The 17,270-nt window shown below is 37.9% G+C and overlaps 1 protein-coding gene across 1 annotated transcript in view; it reads right to left on the bottom strand.

Moving 5' to 3' along the window:
- The window catches only part of NME8 (NME/NM23 family member 8), a 75,572-nt gene extending 58,544 nt beyond the window's left edge, over nt 1-17,028 (bottom strand). Inside the window, exons 1-5 of the mRNA XM_036246318.1 lie at nt 16,996-17,028; nt 16,862-16,919; nt 16,559-16,665; nt 14,261-14,332; nt 4,464-4,580 (exon numbers count right to left, since the gene is read on the bottom strand). Coding sequence (XP_036102211.1) covers nt 4,464-4,580; nt 14,261-14,332; nt 16,559-16,665; nt 16,862-16,919; nt 16,996-17,028 — 387 coding nt within the window. The remainder of the gene's footprint in view (nt 1-4,463; nt 4,581-14,260; nt 14,333-16,558; nt 16,666-16,861; nt 16,920-16,995) is intronic.
- Between the last annotated feature and the right edge of the window lie 242 nt (nt 17,029-17,270).

The raw sequence follows: 17,270 nt of genomic DNA, 5'->3' as shown, positions 1-17,270 counted from the left end.
CTGGGTTTTGTTGTGCATAGGAGGGACCAAGCTGTGTTCCAAGTCTGACTTTTTAAGCAGCCTGGGGTCAACAACATCCCATGGCACTTTGGTAACCACTTCGCCTACCATCTTCTGGCCAGCTATCAGACTTAGTCACTGAAAAGGTTGTTTCTGAAAGGGCTATTGGCAGAATCATGATGATAGGACCTCTGAAACTCTTGAGAAGGGTAGGTGCCATTCAGACTTCAGGGAATATGAAGGGTGTCTTCCCCACCTCAGATCTCCACATCTGAGTCTGTCCTAGACTATTTCTCTGACCTTGGCAGGGTGGAGCCCCTCATAGGCAGGCAGGTGGGGTCCGCTAGAAGTTGGAAGTTTCTGTCAGCTCTCCCATAAGTAGGAAGCACCAACCAGTTTCCTGGAAAGGTAGGAGGAATGTCTGTGCCCCAAAAAGAGTTACTAATACTCCCCTGGAGTCTGCCCAGACCCACTGACTTGGTCTCTGCTGCTGCCTCCTCAGTGAGGGTCAAGATGCAAGGTGGCAGCAAACAAAAACCCAGGCCTAGACAGCTTCATGGGGAAGTTTTACTGAACATTCAAAAGGAACTAACACCCATTATCCTCAAACTATTTTTCAAAACTGCAAGAAGAAGGAAGACTTCCAAACTCGTTTTATGAAGCCAGCATAATTCTAATTCCAAAACCAGAAAAAGACATTACAAAGAAAGAAAATTACAGGCCAATATCCCTGATGAACATAGATGCCAAAATCCTTAACAAAATACTAGCAAATTGGATCCAGCAATACATCAAAAAAATTATTCACCATGACCAAGTGGGATTCATCCCAGACATGCAAGGCTAGTACAATATTCCCAAATCAATAAATGTGATACACCACATAAATAAAATGAAAGATAAAAGCCATATGATCATATCAATAGACGCTGAAAAAGCATTCAACAAAATCCAGCACCTATTTCTGATAAAAATGGTCAGCAATCTGGGAACAGAAGGATCATATCTCGACATAATAAAGGCCATATATGAAAAACTTATAGCCAACAGCATACTCAATGGGCAAAAATTAAAAGCATTTCCCTTAAGAACAGGAACAAGACAGGGATGCCCACTTTTGCCACTCATATTTAACATAGTACTTGAAGTCTTAGCCACAGCAATCAAACATGAAGAAAAAATAAAAGGGATCCAAATTGGAAAGGAGGAAGTGAAAATGTCATTATTCGCAGATGATATGATACTATACGTACAAAACCCCAAAGACTCCATCAAAAATTTACTAGACTTAAAAAATAAATTTGGCAAAGTAACGATACAAAATTTACATCAAAAAATCAACAGCAGTCTTATACACCAATGATGAACTCACAGAAAGAGAAACTAAAAAAACAATCCCATTTACCATTGTGGCAAAAAAATTAAGATACCTATGAATAAACTTTTTTTTTTTAATCCTCACCCGAGAACACCTCTTTCATTTTTTGTTCAGAAAGAGTGGGAGGGAGAGAGAGAGAGAAACATCGATGTGAAAAGGACACATCAAGTGGCCGCCACCCGCACAACCCAACCAGGGCCAAGGACAAACCACAACCGAGGTAGGCACCCCCAGTGGAAACCGAACTTGCATCTCTCTGGACCGCGGGCCAATGCTCCAACTGCTAAGCCAAACTGTTCAGGGTCCTAGGAATAAACTTAATCAAAGAAGTAAAGGACCTACTTGCAGAAAGTCACTGGACATTGAAAAAAAAAATAGAGGAAGATAATAAAAAGTAGAAACACATATTTTGTTCATGGATTGGAAGAGTTTAACATCATTAAAATGTCCATATTACCCAAAGCAATCTATAGATTTAATGCAGTCCCCATCAAAATACTGACATACTTCACAGAACAAGAACAAATACTTCAAACGTTCATATGAAACCAAAAACAACCTTGAATAGCCACAGCAATCTTGAAAAAGAAGAACAAATTGGGTAGGGTCACAATACCGGACATCAGATTATACTACAAAGCTACTATAATCAAAACAGCCTGGTACTGGCACAAGAACAGGAATATAGACCAGTGGAACAGAACAGAGAACCTAGAAATGGACCCAAGACACTATGCTCAATTAATATTTTGACAAAGGTGGCAAGAGCATACAATAGAGTAAAGACAGCCTCTTTAACAAATGGTGTCAGAAAAGTCGGACAGCTACATGCATAAAAAATAAAACTAGACCATAAACTAACACCATACACAAGAATAAACTCAAAATAAATAAAAACTTAAATGTGACTCATGAAGCCGTAAAAATCCTAGAAAAAAATGTAGGCAACAAAATATCAGACATCATACGCAGCAGAATTTTCACAGATACATCACCTAAGGCAACAGAAACAAAGGAGAAAATCAACACATGGAACTACATCAAACTCAAAAGCTTCTGCGGAGCAAAAGAAACAACCATCAAAATGGAAAGTCAACCCACTCTTTGGGAGAGCATCATTGTCAATGATACATCAGATAGGAGGTTAATTTCCAAAACACATGGAGTACTCATATAACTCAACAAAAGAAAGACAAGGAACCCAATTAAAAAATGGGCAGAGGAACTAAATAGACACCTCTTCAAACAGGACATACAAATGGCTAAAAGACATATGAAGAAATGCTCAACATCACTAATCATCAGAGAGATGCAAATTAAAACAACAATGAGGTATCACCTCACACCGGTCAGAATGGTTGCTATCAACAAATCATCAAACAACAAGTGTTGGCGAGGGTGTGGAGAAAAGGGGACTCTAGTACACTGCTGGTGGAGCCACTATGGAAAACAATATGGTGTTAACTCAGAAAATTAAAAATTGAACTGCCATTTGACCCAGTGATCCCATTTCTAGGAATAAACCCTAAGAAGTCTGAAACACCAATCAGAAAGAATATATGTACCCCTAAGTTCATAGCAGCACTATTTATAAAAACTAAGATCTGAAAACAGCCCAAGTGTCCATCAGTAGACAAATGGATAAAAAAGCTGTGGTACATATACACAATGGAGTACTATGCAGCTATAAGAAAGAAAGACCTCTTATTCTTTGAGACGACATAGAGGGACCTGGAGAGTTCTATTCTAAGTGAAACAAGTCAAGCAGAGAAGGACAAATATCACATGATCTCACTTATTTGTGGAATATAATGAACATAACAGTCTGAGGAATTGGGTAGACCCAGAGACGTGAAAGTAGGGTATAAACTGACAATCCTCGGCAGAGGGGGTAAGGGTGAGTGAAGAGATAAGCCACAGAACTTATATATATGTATGCATAACTGATGGACATGAACAACAAAGCTAGGGACAGGGTGGGGGGGATGAGGAGAAGGGTATCAATGGGGAAAAAAGGAGAAACAGCTGTAACAAAAATAAATGAATGAATAAATAAATAAATAAAATAATAAAAAAGATGCAGTGTGGGGCAAACAGGATTCTAGAGAGGGGGATGAGCTCTGTATCTCAGGTAACTGTCTTTCCCCAGGATGCTGCTACTGGGAGGGGCTCATGTCTCAGAAAATATGACTGTGATGATACCAGTGGGGATGACTGAGCACAGGGATACTGGCAGCCACTCTCCCATGTCTCTCCCCAATTCGTCCCACCCCAGACTTTCCTCAGGTGATTCCAGGCTGCACTGCCCTCCCCCCACCAAAGCTGAGGGTAACTGAACAAAAATCCTGTGCATTGGCCCATAAAAAGTGGGGGGGGGGGAGGTAGGATTTGTGTACTGCAGTCTCCACCTCTCCTTGACAGATAGAAGTCACTGTCTTTCATTAGAAGCTCCGTCACCCTTCACTCCTGGATGCTATGTATGTGGCTGTTCCTGGCTCTGTGCTCTGAGCTGAGGAACAAAACTTGGGTTCTAGGCCTTCCTCCTCTCAGGGGGAAGCCCTCTGCAACAGAGATATTCCTCCACACCCTCAGCCTTGTTGCCTGTGCGAGCAGGACCAGCCCTTCTTGCGACCTCGCTCTTCCTACCAGTCTCAAGGTAGTTTCTTCCCTTCCTTTTTAAAAAAATTTATTCAGCTAGTCTTCAGTTGATAATTCAGAGTGAATGTCCCCAATTTAGTTTTATTTCCAGTTTGGTTTTGGGAAAAAGTTTCAAGAGCAAGATACACCTACACTGCTACCATCTTCTCCATTGCCTAATTCTAAATTTTTAAAACAGACAACACTGCAATAAACATTCTTTTCTAAATTTCTCTCATCTTTTTAGAAAAAAATTATTCGTGGTGTAATTGCTGAAAGGATAGATGTGTTTTTTAAGGTCTTTGATTCATATTGCCAAAATATGCCCCAGAAACTTTGCAACATTTAGACACCTAGATGGTTATAAAATTAGGAAAAATGCTTTTAAAAATCAACAAAAAAGATGTAATGCATGTTAAGCAAAATAGTCAGTAGTCTAAAGTATTACCTGAGGGCGAACCATTTCACCTGCTGCAATTTTTCTTTCCTCATTGATCAAGTTAATAATTTTTTGATTAACAAGTGGTGCATTTGCACCTTCAATCTTTGTGACAATTTTGCCATTCTATACAGGAAAAGAAAGCATGAAGGATACTTTTATTTTCAAGGTAAGTCAAAAATTAACACTTCAGTTAAACTAAGTAACCCCACTCTGACCCACACCTTCACCAATCCTTTCTTAGCAATTGTATTAGCCATTTTATTTTATTATTATTTTTTTAATCCTCACTAAGGATATTTTTCTATTTATCTTCAGATAGAGTGGGAAGGAGGAAGGGTGAGAAAATATCTATATAAGAGAGACACATCAACTGGTTGCCTCCCGCACGACCCCAACCAGGGTCAGGGATGAACCACAACCCAGGTACGTGCCCTTGACCAGAATCAAACCCATGACTCATTGGTCCACAGGCTAACACTTTAACCACTGAGCAAAACCAATCAGGGCTGTATTAGTCATTTTAAAATAAGGTATCATGATGTGAAAATATATCTTGATTTGATAAACCCAGCTCTTTGAGTTCTACTTCAAACCAAAGATAGGTCATCCCTGCATTACATTTCAACAGTTCTGTATAGGCCTACCAATTATTATTTCCATCCCCAATTATCTTTGACATTATGTAGCCCTTTCCTGTATTTCAGAGCACATTTACTAAATGCCTGTTTACTAGCACTGTAATAGGCATGATAGTATGACATAATAGTCTGACCTATTAATACCTGAACTAGTTAAATTATCAAACAAACAAAAAAAACACCCACAAACGTATGTGAAATACCAACCATGACAGGTACCATCAAGAGAGGAGCAAAGAACTTAGAGCATATGTAAGAATTGGATCCTGATCATAGAAGTTGATCATAGAAGGTATCTTTCTATAACAGGAAGTGATTCTTGGTTTAAAGTATGAAGAATGGGTAAGAGATAACTAGGCAAAAAGGAGAAAAAGAGCATTCTAGGCAAAGGGAATAAAGATGCAAGGCTCTGAAGGCCAGCAGAGAATATGGCAAATGAGAAGACCAGTCAAGAAAGTGAGGGATGCCTGATCTGAGATGAAGCCCACATCCAGGAGGAAGCCAGATCACATAGAGCCTTGTGATCATGGAAGGATGCAATTTTTATCCTAACTGCACTGGGAAGCTTTCAGAATATTTAAATAGAGGCAATGATCATGAACAAAATTATTATTTTTTAAGATCATTTCACCTACATGTGGAGAAAGGATTAGAGGGGGAGCAGGAAAAATACAAATTAGAAGCTATTCTAAAGGTGAAGATGAGAGAGATGATTGCTCTGTCTTGGTCAGTGGTAATGAGATGAAAAGAATGGAGATAAACAGATGAGTATGAGGAAAACCTGGGTGGTAAAATTGATCTGGTGTTGATTAGGTATGACGCAAAGAGAAGTTGCTAGAATAACTTTTCTGTAATGACTTGAGAAACTGGATAAATTAAGATGTTATACACCAAAAGAGGCAACACTAGAAAACCATGTTTTCTTGAGGGAGGGAGGATTGGGTCAGTTCATTGTGAGATGCCTTTGAGGCAACCAAGAGGAAATGTCAAGGCACCTGTCAGATACATAAGTCTGGAGCTCAAAGCATAGGATTTAGCTGAAGATGTAAACTTAAGTTATTGATATATCCGAAGTGACAAGTGAAACTGTGTGAAGGAGATTTTCTAAGTAAAGTATATGACATGATAAAGTCAATATCTAACAGGTGAATAAAGAAGGATAAATTTGCAAAAGAGATGGAGGGTGGGTAGCATCTAAGAAGGCAAAAGAAAAACCAAGTAACAAAAATCAAAAGAAGCAAATGTTTCAAAAAGATAGATATGGTCACTCTATTCAATATATTTGAGAGGTAAAGTATCACGAAGACTTAAAAGTATTTGTTATATTTAGCACTAGGCTGGTAATTGGATACATTAGCAACAGCAAATCTGGTGGAATAATCATAAGTTAGATACATTGAATGCGTGTGAAGTTAATTGGATAGAAGAAATGGAGTAAAAATCACTATAAAAATTATTCTGAGAAATTTAGCTGTGAACTAAGAGAGAGATGGGTGGAAGCTGAAGAGGATCATATGAAAAGAAGTATTCTATTTTAATTGGAAAGACTTAATCCTATTCAACAGCCAATGAGAAGGATCCAGTTGAGAAAGGTTTAAGTGAAACCTGACATTCTAATGACTATTTCCCACTAAGAAGAACTTTCCAACAATTCTGTGAGCTTTCTAATTTCCCTTGAAAAAGGCTTTCCTGATGAAACTTGCTGGAATGGATTTATTGTTAGCTAAGAATGCTGACCAATACAAAGGGCCACTTTGGGACTGTTTGAATAAGCTAACAATGAGCTCTATAGCAGTTTTGTGGTTTCACTCTCAAACAGAGCCACACATGGTGACTGTGCTGTGTGGTATGGGGAAAGGGAAAATGCTCTCCCACCTCCAGAGTGGGACTGGGACCCCTCCCCCCACCTGTGGAGCACACAGACTGATCCATCCTGGGGTGCTGGTGGCAGGGCAGATGGGGGCAGGGGGTTCAGTTCACACTGAGAAAAGTTGGGAGCACAAGTGGAGCTGGCACTCTTGGCCCTGACTCTACTGGGATCAGCTGTGTGGAGAGAACAAAGTATTGCATGAGGCTGACTTTGTAACCCCTACTGCTTAAAACTATGGGTTGGGGGCCCTGGGTCCTTGCAAAGCAAGGGGATTGCTTGTTTCTTTTTATTTCTGGACAGCATCCCAGAGCATCTTCCCATAAGACTTTGTGTTGCATAGACAGAACTGGGCTTTGTGACTGCATTGTGGGGAGGCTGATCTGGGCATCCTGTGAGTTCAGCCAGCCAGCCCTGGGAATGCATGGTGGAGCTCTTCTACCCCTTCTCCAGATTGGGGACACCAACCCCAGGAAAGGTTGTGGATCATCTCTCTGAAGTCCTGGATACCCCCACTAATGCGCAGTTCAGTGGGGGTAGGGAGAACAGTTCAGAGGAGGACATTCAAAGGGTAAGACCCTTAAAGGCTATTGTCTGGGACCAGGAGGAAATGCTTAGCTCTCCTCCTGTGGGCTGGGCAGGCAACAAGCTCAGCAGAGACTCTTTTGATCAATTCCACTGAAACTTCTCTTGAAGAGAAGGTGGCAGGCTGTATCCAACCTAAACCTATACCAGTCCACCTTAGTGGGAACTAGAGTTGGAGGATAAGGTAGAAATTGGGGAGTTTGGCTTTGAATCAGAGATTAATTTACCCTCATTGAGTGCCTGATGGCGGAATCTCTAAGTAGGAGGGCTACTAACCCTAGCTATACTAGCCTGGCTCCACTCTAAAGACTCTCTTTGGAAAACACTGGAGGAAGACCAGGAAACCTCAGGGGGCAGGCAGAGTAGCTGAAAGGTGGGGGAGGTCCTCAGAGAGCCTCAGACTGACCACAACTACAACAGTATGCTGAGAGTCAAACTTGGACAGCTCTTGATATTGGCTGACATAAAAGTACCTCCCAGGAGGCCTGAAATCATTATGCAAAACAGTGAGCCTCAGATATTTTAACTGCCCAAACTTCACTTGGCTGGCTTACACAAAATTTTTTGATGTTTTTGTTTTTTTTGTTGTTGTTCTTCTTTCAATATTTTCTATATTGTTTCTGCTTTATTGCTTTGAATTATCATTGCTGTTGTTGTTAAGATTGTTGCTCTTTTCTCTCTTGTTTCATTCATATCTCTATTAGCCTCCTTCTTTTTCTTACTCTACCTTTTTTCCCTTTTTATTTTCCATTTTTCTTTTGCTTTACCTTTATTTTCTGTTTACCCTAACATAACCGTTTTTTTCTTTCTTTCCATCACCTTGTCTATTTTTTTTATCCTTTTTGCTTTTCCTACTCTGTACTCTTATTTTTTGCTCTCCCTTCTTTCCTTTCAGAATCCTTTTTATGTCTCTTTGCTCTTCCAGTATCCTCTTTATTTTTTATTTTACTATTAGCAATATTATCTTTTTCTCTCTTTCTATTTTGTTTATAATTCATTGTCTCTTTTGTCTTTCATAATTATCTTTTTTTGTGGTTGTTTTTGCTGTTGTCAGAATATTTTGTATGTTCCTGCTTGTTTCCTACTTGTTTTGTTTTTCCCTGTCAGTACCTGTACAACAGCTTACATGACGAGCTTTACAGTTAGTCAGCCTGAGAAGAGAAACCATCCACAAATGGGACAACAATAGTCAAGATCCAATTACAAGCAAAAAGCCCAAATAACCCACAAATGGGTCACACCTAGAGCATACAGCTCAGTAGTACAAGAAAACCATGCCACTGAGTCACACAGGACATTTACTACAAAAGCCTACCCAACAAATACTGGGAGTCATAGCAGGTATATCTAACATATAGATACAAACACAAACAGACAACTAAAATGAAGAGACAAAGAAACAACACCCAAATTAAAGAAAGGGAGGAATTGCCAGAAAAAGACCTAAATGAGATAGAAGTAAGCAAGTTATCAGACACAGATTTCAGAGTAATAGTTATAAAGATGTTCAAGGAACTTAGTGAAAACTACAAGAAACTACTGGGACCTACAAGGAAATTGCTGGGACCTACAAGAAACTTAATGGAAGCTACAGCAGCATAAAAAAAAAAGACATAAAATTTATAAATAAGAATCAGGCAGATATAAAGAATACTATATCAAACATCAAGAATAAGATGGAAGAAATTAAAAGCAGGCTTGATGAAGAAGGGGATCAAATAAGTGAATTAGAAGACAAGGTAAAAAAAGAAAACAACTCAATCAGAGCATCAAAAAGAAAAAAAAGTACTTAAAAAGCATAAAGATAATTTAAGAAAACTTTGGCACAATATGAAACAGAACAACATCCACATCGTAGGGGTACCAGAGAGAGAAGAAAGTAAGCAAGGGATAGTGAAACTGTTGGAAGAAATAATGACAGAAAATTTCCCTATCCTAATGAAAGAAAAAGCCACACAAGTTCAGGAAGCACAGAGGATACCAATAAAGATGAACCCAAAGAGACTCACTCCAAGACCCATCATAATTAAAATGGCAAACATTAAAGACAAAGAGAGAATCATAAGGGCAGCAAGAGAGAGAGTTAGTGACCTACAAGGGAGCGTCAATAAGGCTGTCAGCTGATTTCTCAACACTACAGGCCAGAAGGAAATTGCATGAAGTCATGAAGTATTTAAACTAATAAAAAGCAAGGATCTAAAACCAAGACTACTATCCAGCAAGACTATCACTCAAAATTGAAGGTGAAATAAAGAGCTTCCCAGACAAAAAGGGGAAAAAAAAGGCTAAAGGAATTTATTGCCACAAAACAATCAATTCAAGAAATGTTAAAGGGACTGCTGTAAAAAGAAGAAATAGAGACAGAGTGGGGACATAGACATAAAGAATAAAAATGGTGCCCTGGCTGCTTTGCTCAGTGGTTAGAGCATCATTCTGTGGTCCAGAGAGACCTGGGTTCAGTTCCCGCTAAGGGCAGGTACTTCAGTTGCTGTTTGTCCCCGGCCCTAGTTGGTGGTGCGGGTGGCAGCCACTTGATGTGTCCCTTTCATGTCGATGTTTCTCTCTCTCTCTTCCTCTCTCTCCCTCCCACTCTACATGAACAAAAAATGGAAAAATGTCCTCAGGTGAGGGAAAAAAAAAAAAAGAATAAAAATGGCAATAAGTATCTATTAATAATAACCTTAAATGTAAATTAATTAAAGGTTCCAATCAAAAGACATAGGGTAGCTGAATGGATAAAAAAACATGACGCATGTATATGCTGTCTACAAGAGATCCACACAGGATAAAAGTGAAGAGATGGAAAAAATGTTTTCCATGAAAATGGAAACAAAAAAAGGAGGGGTAGCAATACTTATATCTGACAAAATAGACTTCAAAGCAAAGATCATAACAAGAGACAAAGAAAGCCACTACATAATATAAAAGAATCTATTCAACAAGATGACATAACCCTGGTAAATATATATGCACCTAATACATTAGTACCTAAATATAAAAAAGCTCTTGGAAATACAGTTTTAGTAGGGGATTTTAACACCTCCCTGACATCATTGAATAAATCTTCCAGACAAAAAAATCAACAGGGAAACAGTGACCTTAAATGACATACTAGATAAGAGGGATTTAACTGGCATTTACAAAACATTTCACCCCACAGCTTCAGAATATATATTCTTCTCAAGTGTACATGAAACATTCTAAAATATAGATCACATGTTAGGACACAATATAAGTCTCTACAAGTTCTAGAAGATTGAAATCATATCAAGCATCTTCTTGGATCATAATGGCATGAAACTAGATATCAACTACAATAAAAGCACTCAAAAATATTTAAACACCTTGAGGCTAAATAGCATGTTATTAAATAATAAATCAGTTAACAATGAAATAAAGGAAGAAATCAAACAATTTTTGGAAACAAGTGAAAATGAACACACAACAACCCAAAATCTATGGGACACAGCAAAAGCAATCCAGTATTACTGGCCTACCTTAAGAAACAAACAAACAAAAAAATCTCTAATAAACTATCTAACCCTACTACTAAAAGAATTAGAAAGAGAACAACAACAGAAACCAGAGTAAGTAGAAGAAAGGAAATAATAAAAACCAGAGTGGAAATAAATGACAGAGGCCAAAAAAAAAAAAAAGATCAATGAAACCAAAAGCTGGTTTGTTTATAAAGATAAACAAGATAGACGAACCATTAGCAAGACTCACCAAGAAACAAAGACAGAGGAGCCAAATAAATAAAATCAGAAATGAAAAGGGTAAGTAACAGCTGACACCACAGAAATACAAAGGATTATAAGAAAATACTATGAACAACTATATGCAAACAAATTAGACAACCTGGGAGAAATGGACAAATTCCTAGAAACATACAATCTTCCAAAATTCAATCAGGAAGAATCAGAAATCCTGAGCAGACAAAATAACAACTAATGAAAATGAAGCAGTAAGCAAAAAATTCATAGCTAACAAATGTCCTGAACCAGATGGCTCCACAGGGGAATTTTATCAAACATTCAAAGAATTAACACCTATTCTCCTCAAACTATTTTAAAAAATTCAAGAGGAAGGAAGACTTCCAAGCGCTTTTTACCAGGCCAGCATTATCCTAATCCCATGACCAGATAAAGACACTACAATGAAAGAAAATTACAGGCCAATAATCCTGATAAACAAGATGCTAAAATCCTCAACAATATATTAGCAAATAGGATCCAGCAATGCATTAAAATATCATATTATTATTATATTAAAAATATCATACATTAAAAATACCATGACCAAATGGAAATTATTCCAGGGATGCAAGGCTGGTACAATATTTGCAAATCAGTAAATGAGATATACCACATCAACAAAATGAAGGCTAAAAATCACATGATCATATCAATAGATGCAGAAAAGCATTTGATAAAATCCAGCAACCATTTATGATAAAAACTCTCAACAAAGTGGAAATAGAGAGATCATATCTCAAAATAATAAAGGCCATATATGACAAACCTAACCCAACTGTACTCAATGGGAAAAAAGACTAATAGTGTTTTCCTTAAGAACAGGAACAAGATCAGGGATCCATATTCACCATCCATATTCAACATAGTACTGGAAGTCCTAGCCATAGTGATCAGAAATAATAAAAAATAAAAGTCATCCAAATTGGAAAGGAGGAAATAAGACTGTCATTATTCACAGATGACAAGATATTGTACATAGAAAACCCTATAGAATCCACCAAAAAACTACAAGAGTTGATGAATGAATTTGGCAAAGTAGCAAAATACAAAATTAACATCCACAAATCTATAGCGTTTTTATACACCAATAATGATCTCTCTGAAAGGGAAACTAAAACACAATTCCTTTTATCCTTGCAACAATAACAAAAAAATAAGATACCTAAGAATAAACTTAACTGAAGAGGTAAAAGACCTATACTTGGAAAACTACAGGACATTGAAAAAAGAGAGAAGAAGATATGAACAAGTGGAAGAAATACTGTATTCATGGATTGGAAGAATTAACATTGTTAAAATGTCCATACTACCAAAAGCAATCTATAGATTTCATGTAATCTCTATTAAAATACAAATGACATATTTCACAGATCTAAAACAAATACTCCAAAAATGTATATAGAACCAAAATATATCCTGAATAGCTGCAGCAATTTTCAGAAAAAAGAACAAAGTAGGAGAGATCAAAACGCTAGATATAAAGTTATACTTCAAAGCCACTGTAAAATTAAAACAGCCTGGTACTGGCACAAGGACAGGCATATAGATCAATGGAACAGAACAGAGAACTCAGAAATCGACCCAAGCCATTGTGCTCAATTAATATTTGACAAAGGAGGCAAGAGTATACAATGAAGTGAAGATAGTCTCTTCAATAAATGGTGTGGAGGAAGTTGGACAGGTACATACATAAAATTCAAACTAGACCACCAACTTACACCATACACAACAAAAACTCAAAACAGACAAGAGACTTAAATGTAAGTTGTGAAATCATAAAAATCGTAGAAGAAAATGTAGGCAGCAAAATCTCAGACATCACATGTAGAAGAATTTTCACTGATACGTTGCCTAGGGCAAGAAAAACAAAGGAAAATATAAACAAATGGTAAGACATCAAACTAAAAAGCTTCCACACAGCAAAAGAAACCAGAGTCTAAAAGAAAAGGGAACCCACTGTATGGGAGAATGTATTTACTAATGATACATCTGATAAGAGATTCATTTCCAAAATATATAAAGTACTCATACAATTCAACAGAAGGAAGACAAACAATCCAATTTAAAAAATGGGCAGAGGACCTGAATAGGCACTTCTCCAAAGAGGACATACAAATTGCCACACCTGTTAGAATGGCTACCATCAATAAATCAATAAACAAGTTCTGGTGAGCATGTGGAGAAATCCTAGTGCTGGTGGGGAGATGCAGACTGATGCAGCCACTATGGAAAACAGTATGCAGTTTCCTCAAAATATTAAAAATGGAACTGCCATTTGACCCAGTGATACCATTTCTAGGAATATATTCTAAGGATCCTAAAACACCAACCATAAATAATATAGGCACCCCTGTGTTCACAGCAGCATTATTTGCAATAACTAAAATCTGGAAAACAGTTTAAGTGCCCATTGGTAGATGAGTGGATAAAAAAGCTGTGGTACATTTGCACAACAGAATACTATGCAGCTGTAAAGGGGAATGATCTATTGCCTTTGAGATAGTATGCAGGGCCCTGGAGATTATTATGCTAAGTGAAACAAGCCAGTCAGAGAAAGATAAGTATCACATGATCTCACTTATATGTAGAATCTAATGAACAAAATAAACTCATGAATAAAATAGAACCAGAGGCATGGAACAGACTGACAAATCTCAGAGGGAATAGGGGAGTGTGTGTGTGTGGTAGTGGTGGTGGGGGGGGGGAGATCAACCAAAGAACTTATATGCATACATGCAGTGCCCATGGACACAGACAATAGGGTGGCCAAGGCCTGGAGAAGGATGGGATCTGGTTGGAGGGTGGCAATGGGAGAAAATTGGTGGGGATATCTGTAATACTCTCAACAATAAAGATAATTTTAAAAAATAGTTTTGTGGTAATTTTGCAATGCTACTTGCTCTTTTACTATAAATTGGAATCTGGTAATACATTTGAAACAATAAACATTATACTTACAACACTAAAAAGAAAAATAGGCTCACAATTGTCTCTAAATGGCTGCAAAGTCGCAATGCTGTTAGCTTCAGCCTGGAAAAAAAGTTAACATTTCACATGATAATAAAGGAAACTATATATAGTCATTAGATACACTATGTACAAAAAACACACATACACATATAATTTTTATTTTTACATTTACTCAATATTTTTTAGTATGTTATAGTTGTTTTAAGGATCAAGCTGCAAACACTAGCCAGTCAAGCCCTGCATCATTTGGCCTCAACCTGACTTGCAAATGTTCACTGCTACCTTCCAAAAGAATGAAAGGGGCTGAAAGAAAGTAATCTATAATATTAAAGAACATAGGTCAAAGATTATCTACAAAAGTAATTAGGTATCATATTACAATGTTTACATCATAATAAAGCACTAATAATTAAAGCATATAATAATATAAAAGAATTACAATAAATATTTACTGAATTTTTCTATGTATGGGTAAAATGTTACTACAAGTATTCAAGTCTTTTAAAATAGAACATAAAAAAAATTTTATAGTGACTGTTCAAATTAGGATGATTTCAAAAGGTAATCAATTTCATAGGTTTTAATTTGGGATTTAAATTGACAAGTTCAGAAAGGTTCCCTTTCCCTGGCTAACTGCGGAAAGCAAAATATCCAGCAGAGGACGCCCCTCCATTGCTTACAATGGAGGTTTGGAAACTAAGAATTCATTTTTTTTTAACCCTTAGGTGCAGGTCATATCATAAAAACAGCATCAATCTATGTGAATATACTATTGTTGAGTGCACTCAAACATAATAGAAAAGAAATCATTCAAGGGCAACACACATTTTTTGGTTAAATTCAACAGATGCTGCTATTATTATAGATAGAACATATTTTGGAAAGACTAGTAGCACTGCCCAGGGGGACAGACATAGTCATAGAACTGATGCCTCCTGAGTAGGCTGAGGAGTTCCATCTGGTTCAGGTACTGCTCAGTGGACAATCATAAACCTCAGGCTGGTATCCTCACACAGCTCTGAACTTTGCTTAGATAGGGAGCCTAACATATATGGTCAAATTTTTCTTCCACACCCACTCAGCTGACCCTATTACCATCCCCACCCCGCTTATATCCCAGCTTTGTTCCTACTCAGATTCAACAAACTAGGAAGGATATAATGACTCTAGATCATCTGGAAACACCAAGTTACACTATCTCATTGCCTAAGGACTTCTTGCCTCACTTTCCTCTGCTCAAGTTCCCTTCCAGCTAACCTGACAGATGGGCAAGAGGGCCTGCCCTGTTGTCAGCTTCTCCCCACTGACCTCTAATTTCCTTTTAGACATTGGAATGTCCTGATGGTCCCTAGCCCATGAATTTGCACTCCTGCCACAACCAGACAGCTGCCAGGATTCGTAAGAATTTTCTGATGATGCATGATTGTCTGTGATCCATTTGCCAGCTGTTAGATCCTACTGATACTGTCTTTTAACTTCTTATACCAACCGATTTTCTATTGCATGTGGCACTCCCCTTTAAGCCCCATTCTCTGTTCTTGGAAATTAGGTTTTCCTCCCTGCCAAGGATAAAATTTAGAATGACATTCCAGCCCCATTCAGAAGGTTCTGACTCTCCAGAGTAAAGCAGGTTGTTATGGAATGTTGCCTTTTAAAATACTGCAGTGCCTATCCTGGCCTGTGTGGCTCAGTTGGTTGGAGTATCATCCTGTGCACAGAAGGGTCGTGGACTTGGTTCCCAGTCAGGGCACATACCCAGGTTGCAAGTTTGACTCATTGTCAGGGTGCTATAAGCAGTTAATAACTTAATGTGGTTAACATGAATAATCAATACCATGAGATTCAATGAGTTTGGCCGTAACATTTTATCCTTTGTCATATTTGAGTGGCAAATAAATGAGGGAAATCACTACCGTTGGAAAATTGCTACCTGGTAAATGCCCAGAATCCTTCCCTAAACTATCCAGTTAACAGCACTTGCATCTCTTATTCTAAGAGACACACTGTATAAGGTCAGGTGAAAAGAAACAGATCAATAGACATATCCATTTTTATACTTTTCTAATTAGCACAGCCAACATCAATAACCTCAACATTATAGGAGTGGGATAAAAATCACATTTGTTCCCAGATCAGGTAGAACTCAACCTATGGTAAAACTACCAAGTAAACCCTGTCCATCTTGAAGAGTTGACAAGTTGTTTAAATTAAGACAATCTTTAAAGATAACATTTCAACACTGAAAGTGACAAGAAAACAATAGTTTAATGGAAATTAAATCCTTACTACAACAAAATGCAGAATTTCATCTTCATTCAGCTCAGTTTTCAATTTTCTGAATAAAGTTTGCATTGCTTTGCAAGGTCCACACCAGGCTTGGTAAACATCGATCACTAGAAGATGATGATATTTATGAAAGAACAGAGTCAAAGATTCTGGAATAGCAACTTATCCCTGTGCTGGGGGAGGGGCAAGGGCAAAGACATTGCAGGGCTTTATGCTGGAAGCAGGAAGCCAGGCTCTGCTAGGGTGCCATGAGGTGCCCTGGACCAAACTCCAGGTGACTGGACTATGGGGGGGCCCCAGTACCTGTGAGGCCTTTGTTCTGCAACATCTCATCCCATAGGCTTTGATTATTGATGACTGCCTGCAAAACAGAAGGCACTGTAAAAAGTCCTCAAATGCCAATGCACCAAGTAAAGAATTGTTGATGTCATGCACACCTGTAACTGGATTTCTCGCTTTTTGCCTGCCATTTATCCACTATCACATGAAAAAGGGGAGAAAAATAGAAAACATTTCAGATAAATTTAAATAATGTCCTTTTTATGCATTCTTAATGTACCATAGATATTTTACTTCACTATTGGCTTACTTCACTTCTCTAGAGAAAGGCTCCAATGTCCCTAAAAGTCTGGCTGTTCCTGCTGGGCTCTCTACTAAATGCTTACTTAGAGCAGCAAAACTTAATCTCTCAAGAATCCTGAAGCAAAGTAAG

The sequence above is a fragment of the Molossus molossus genome, unplaced genomic scaffold, assembly GCF_014108415.1.
Source record: "Molossus molossus isolate mMolMol1 unplaced genomic scaffold, mMolMol1.p scaffold_m16_p_7, whole genome shotgun sequence".
NCBI classification, from domain to species: Eukaryota; Metazoa; Chordata; class Mammalia; order Chiroptera; family Molossidae; genus Molossus; species Molossus molossus.
This window is presented reverse-complemented; position numbering and strand designations above follow the sequence as displayed.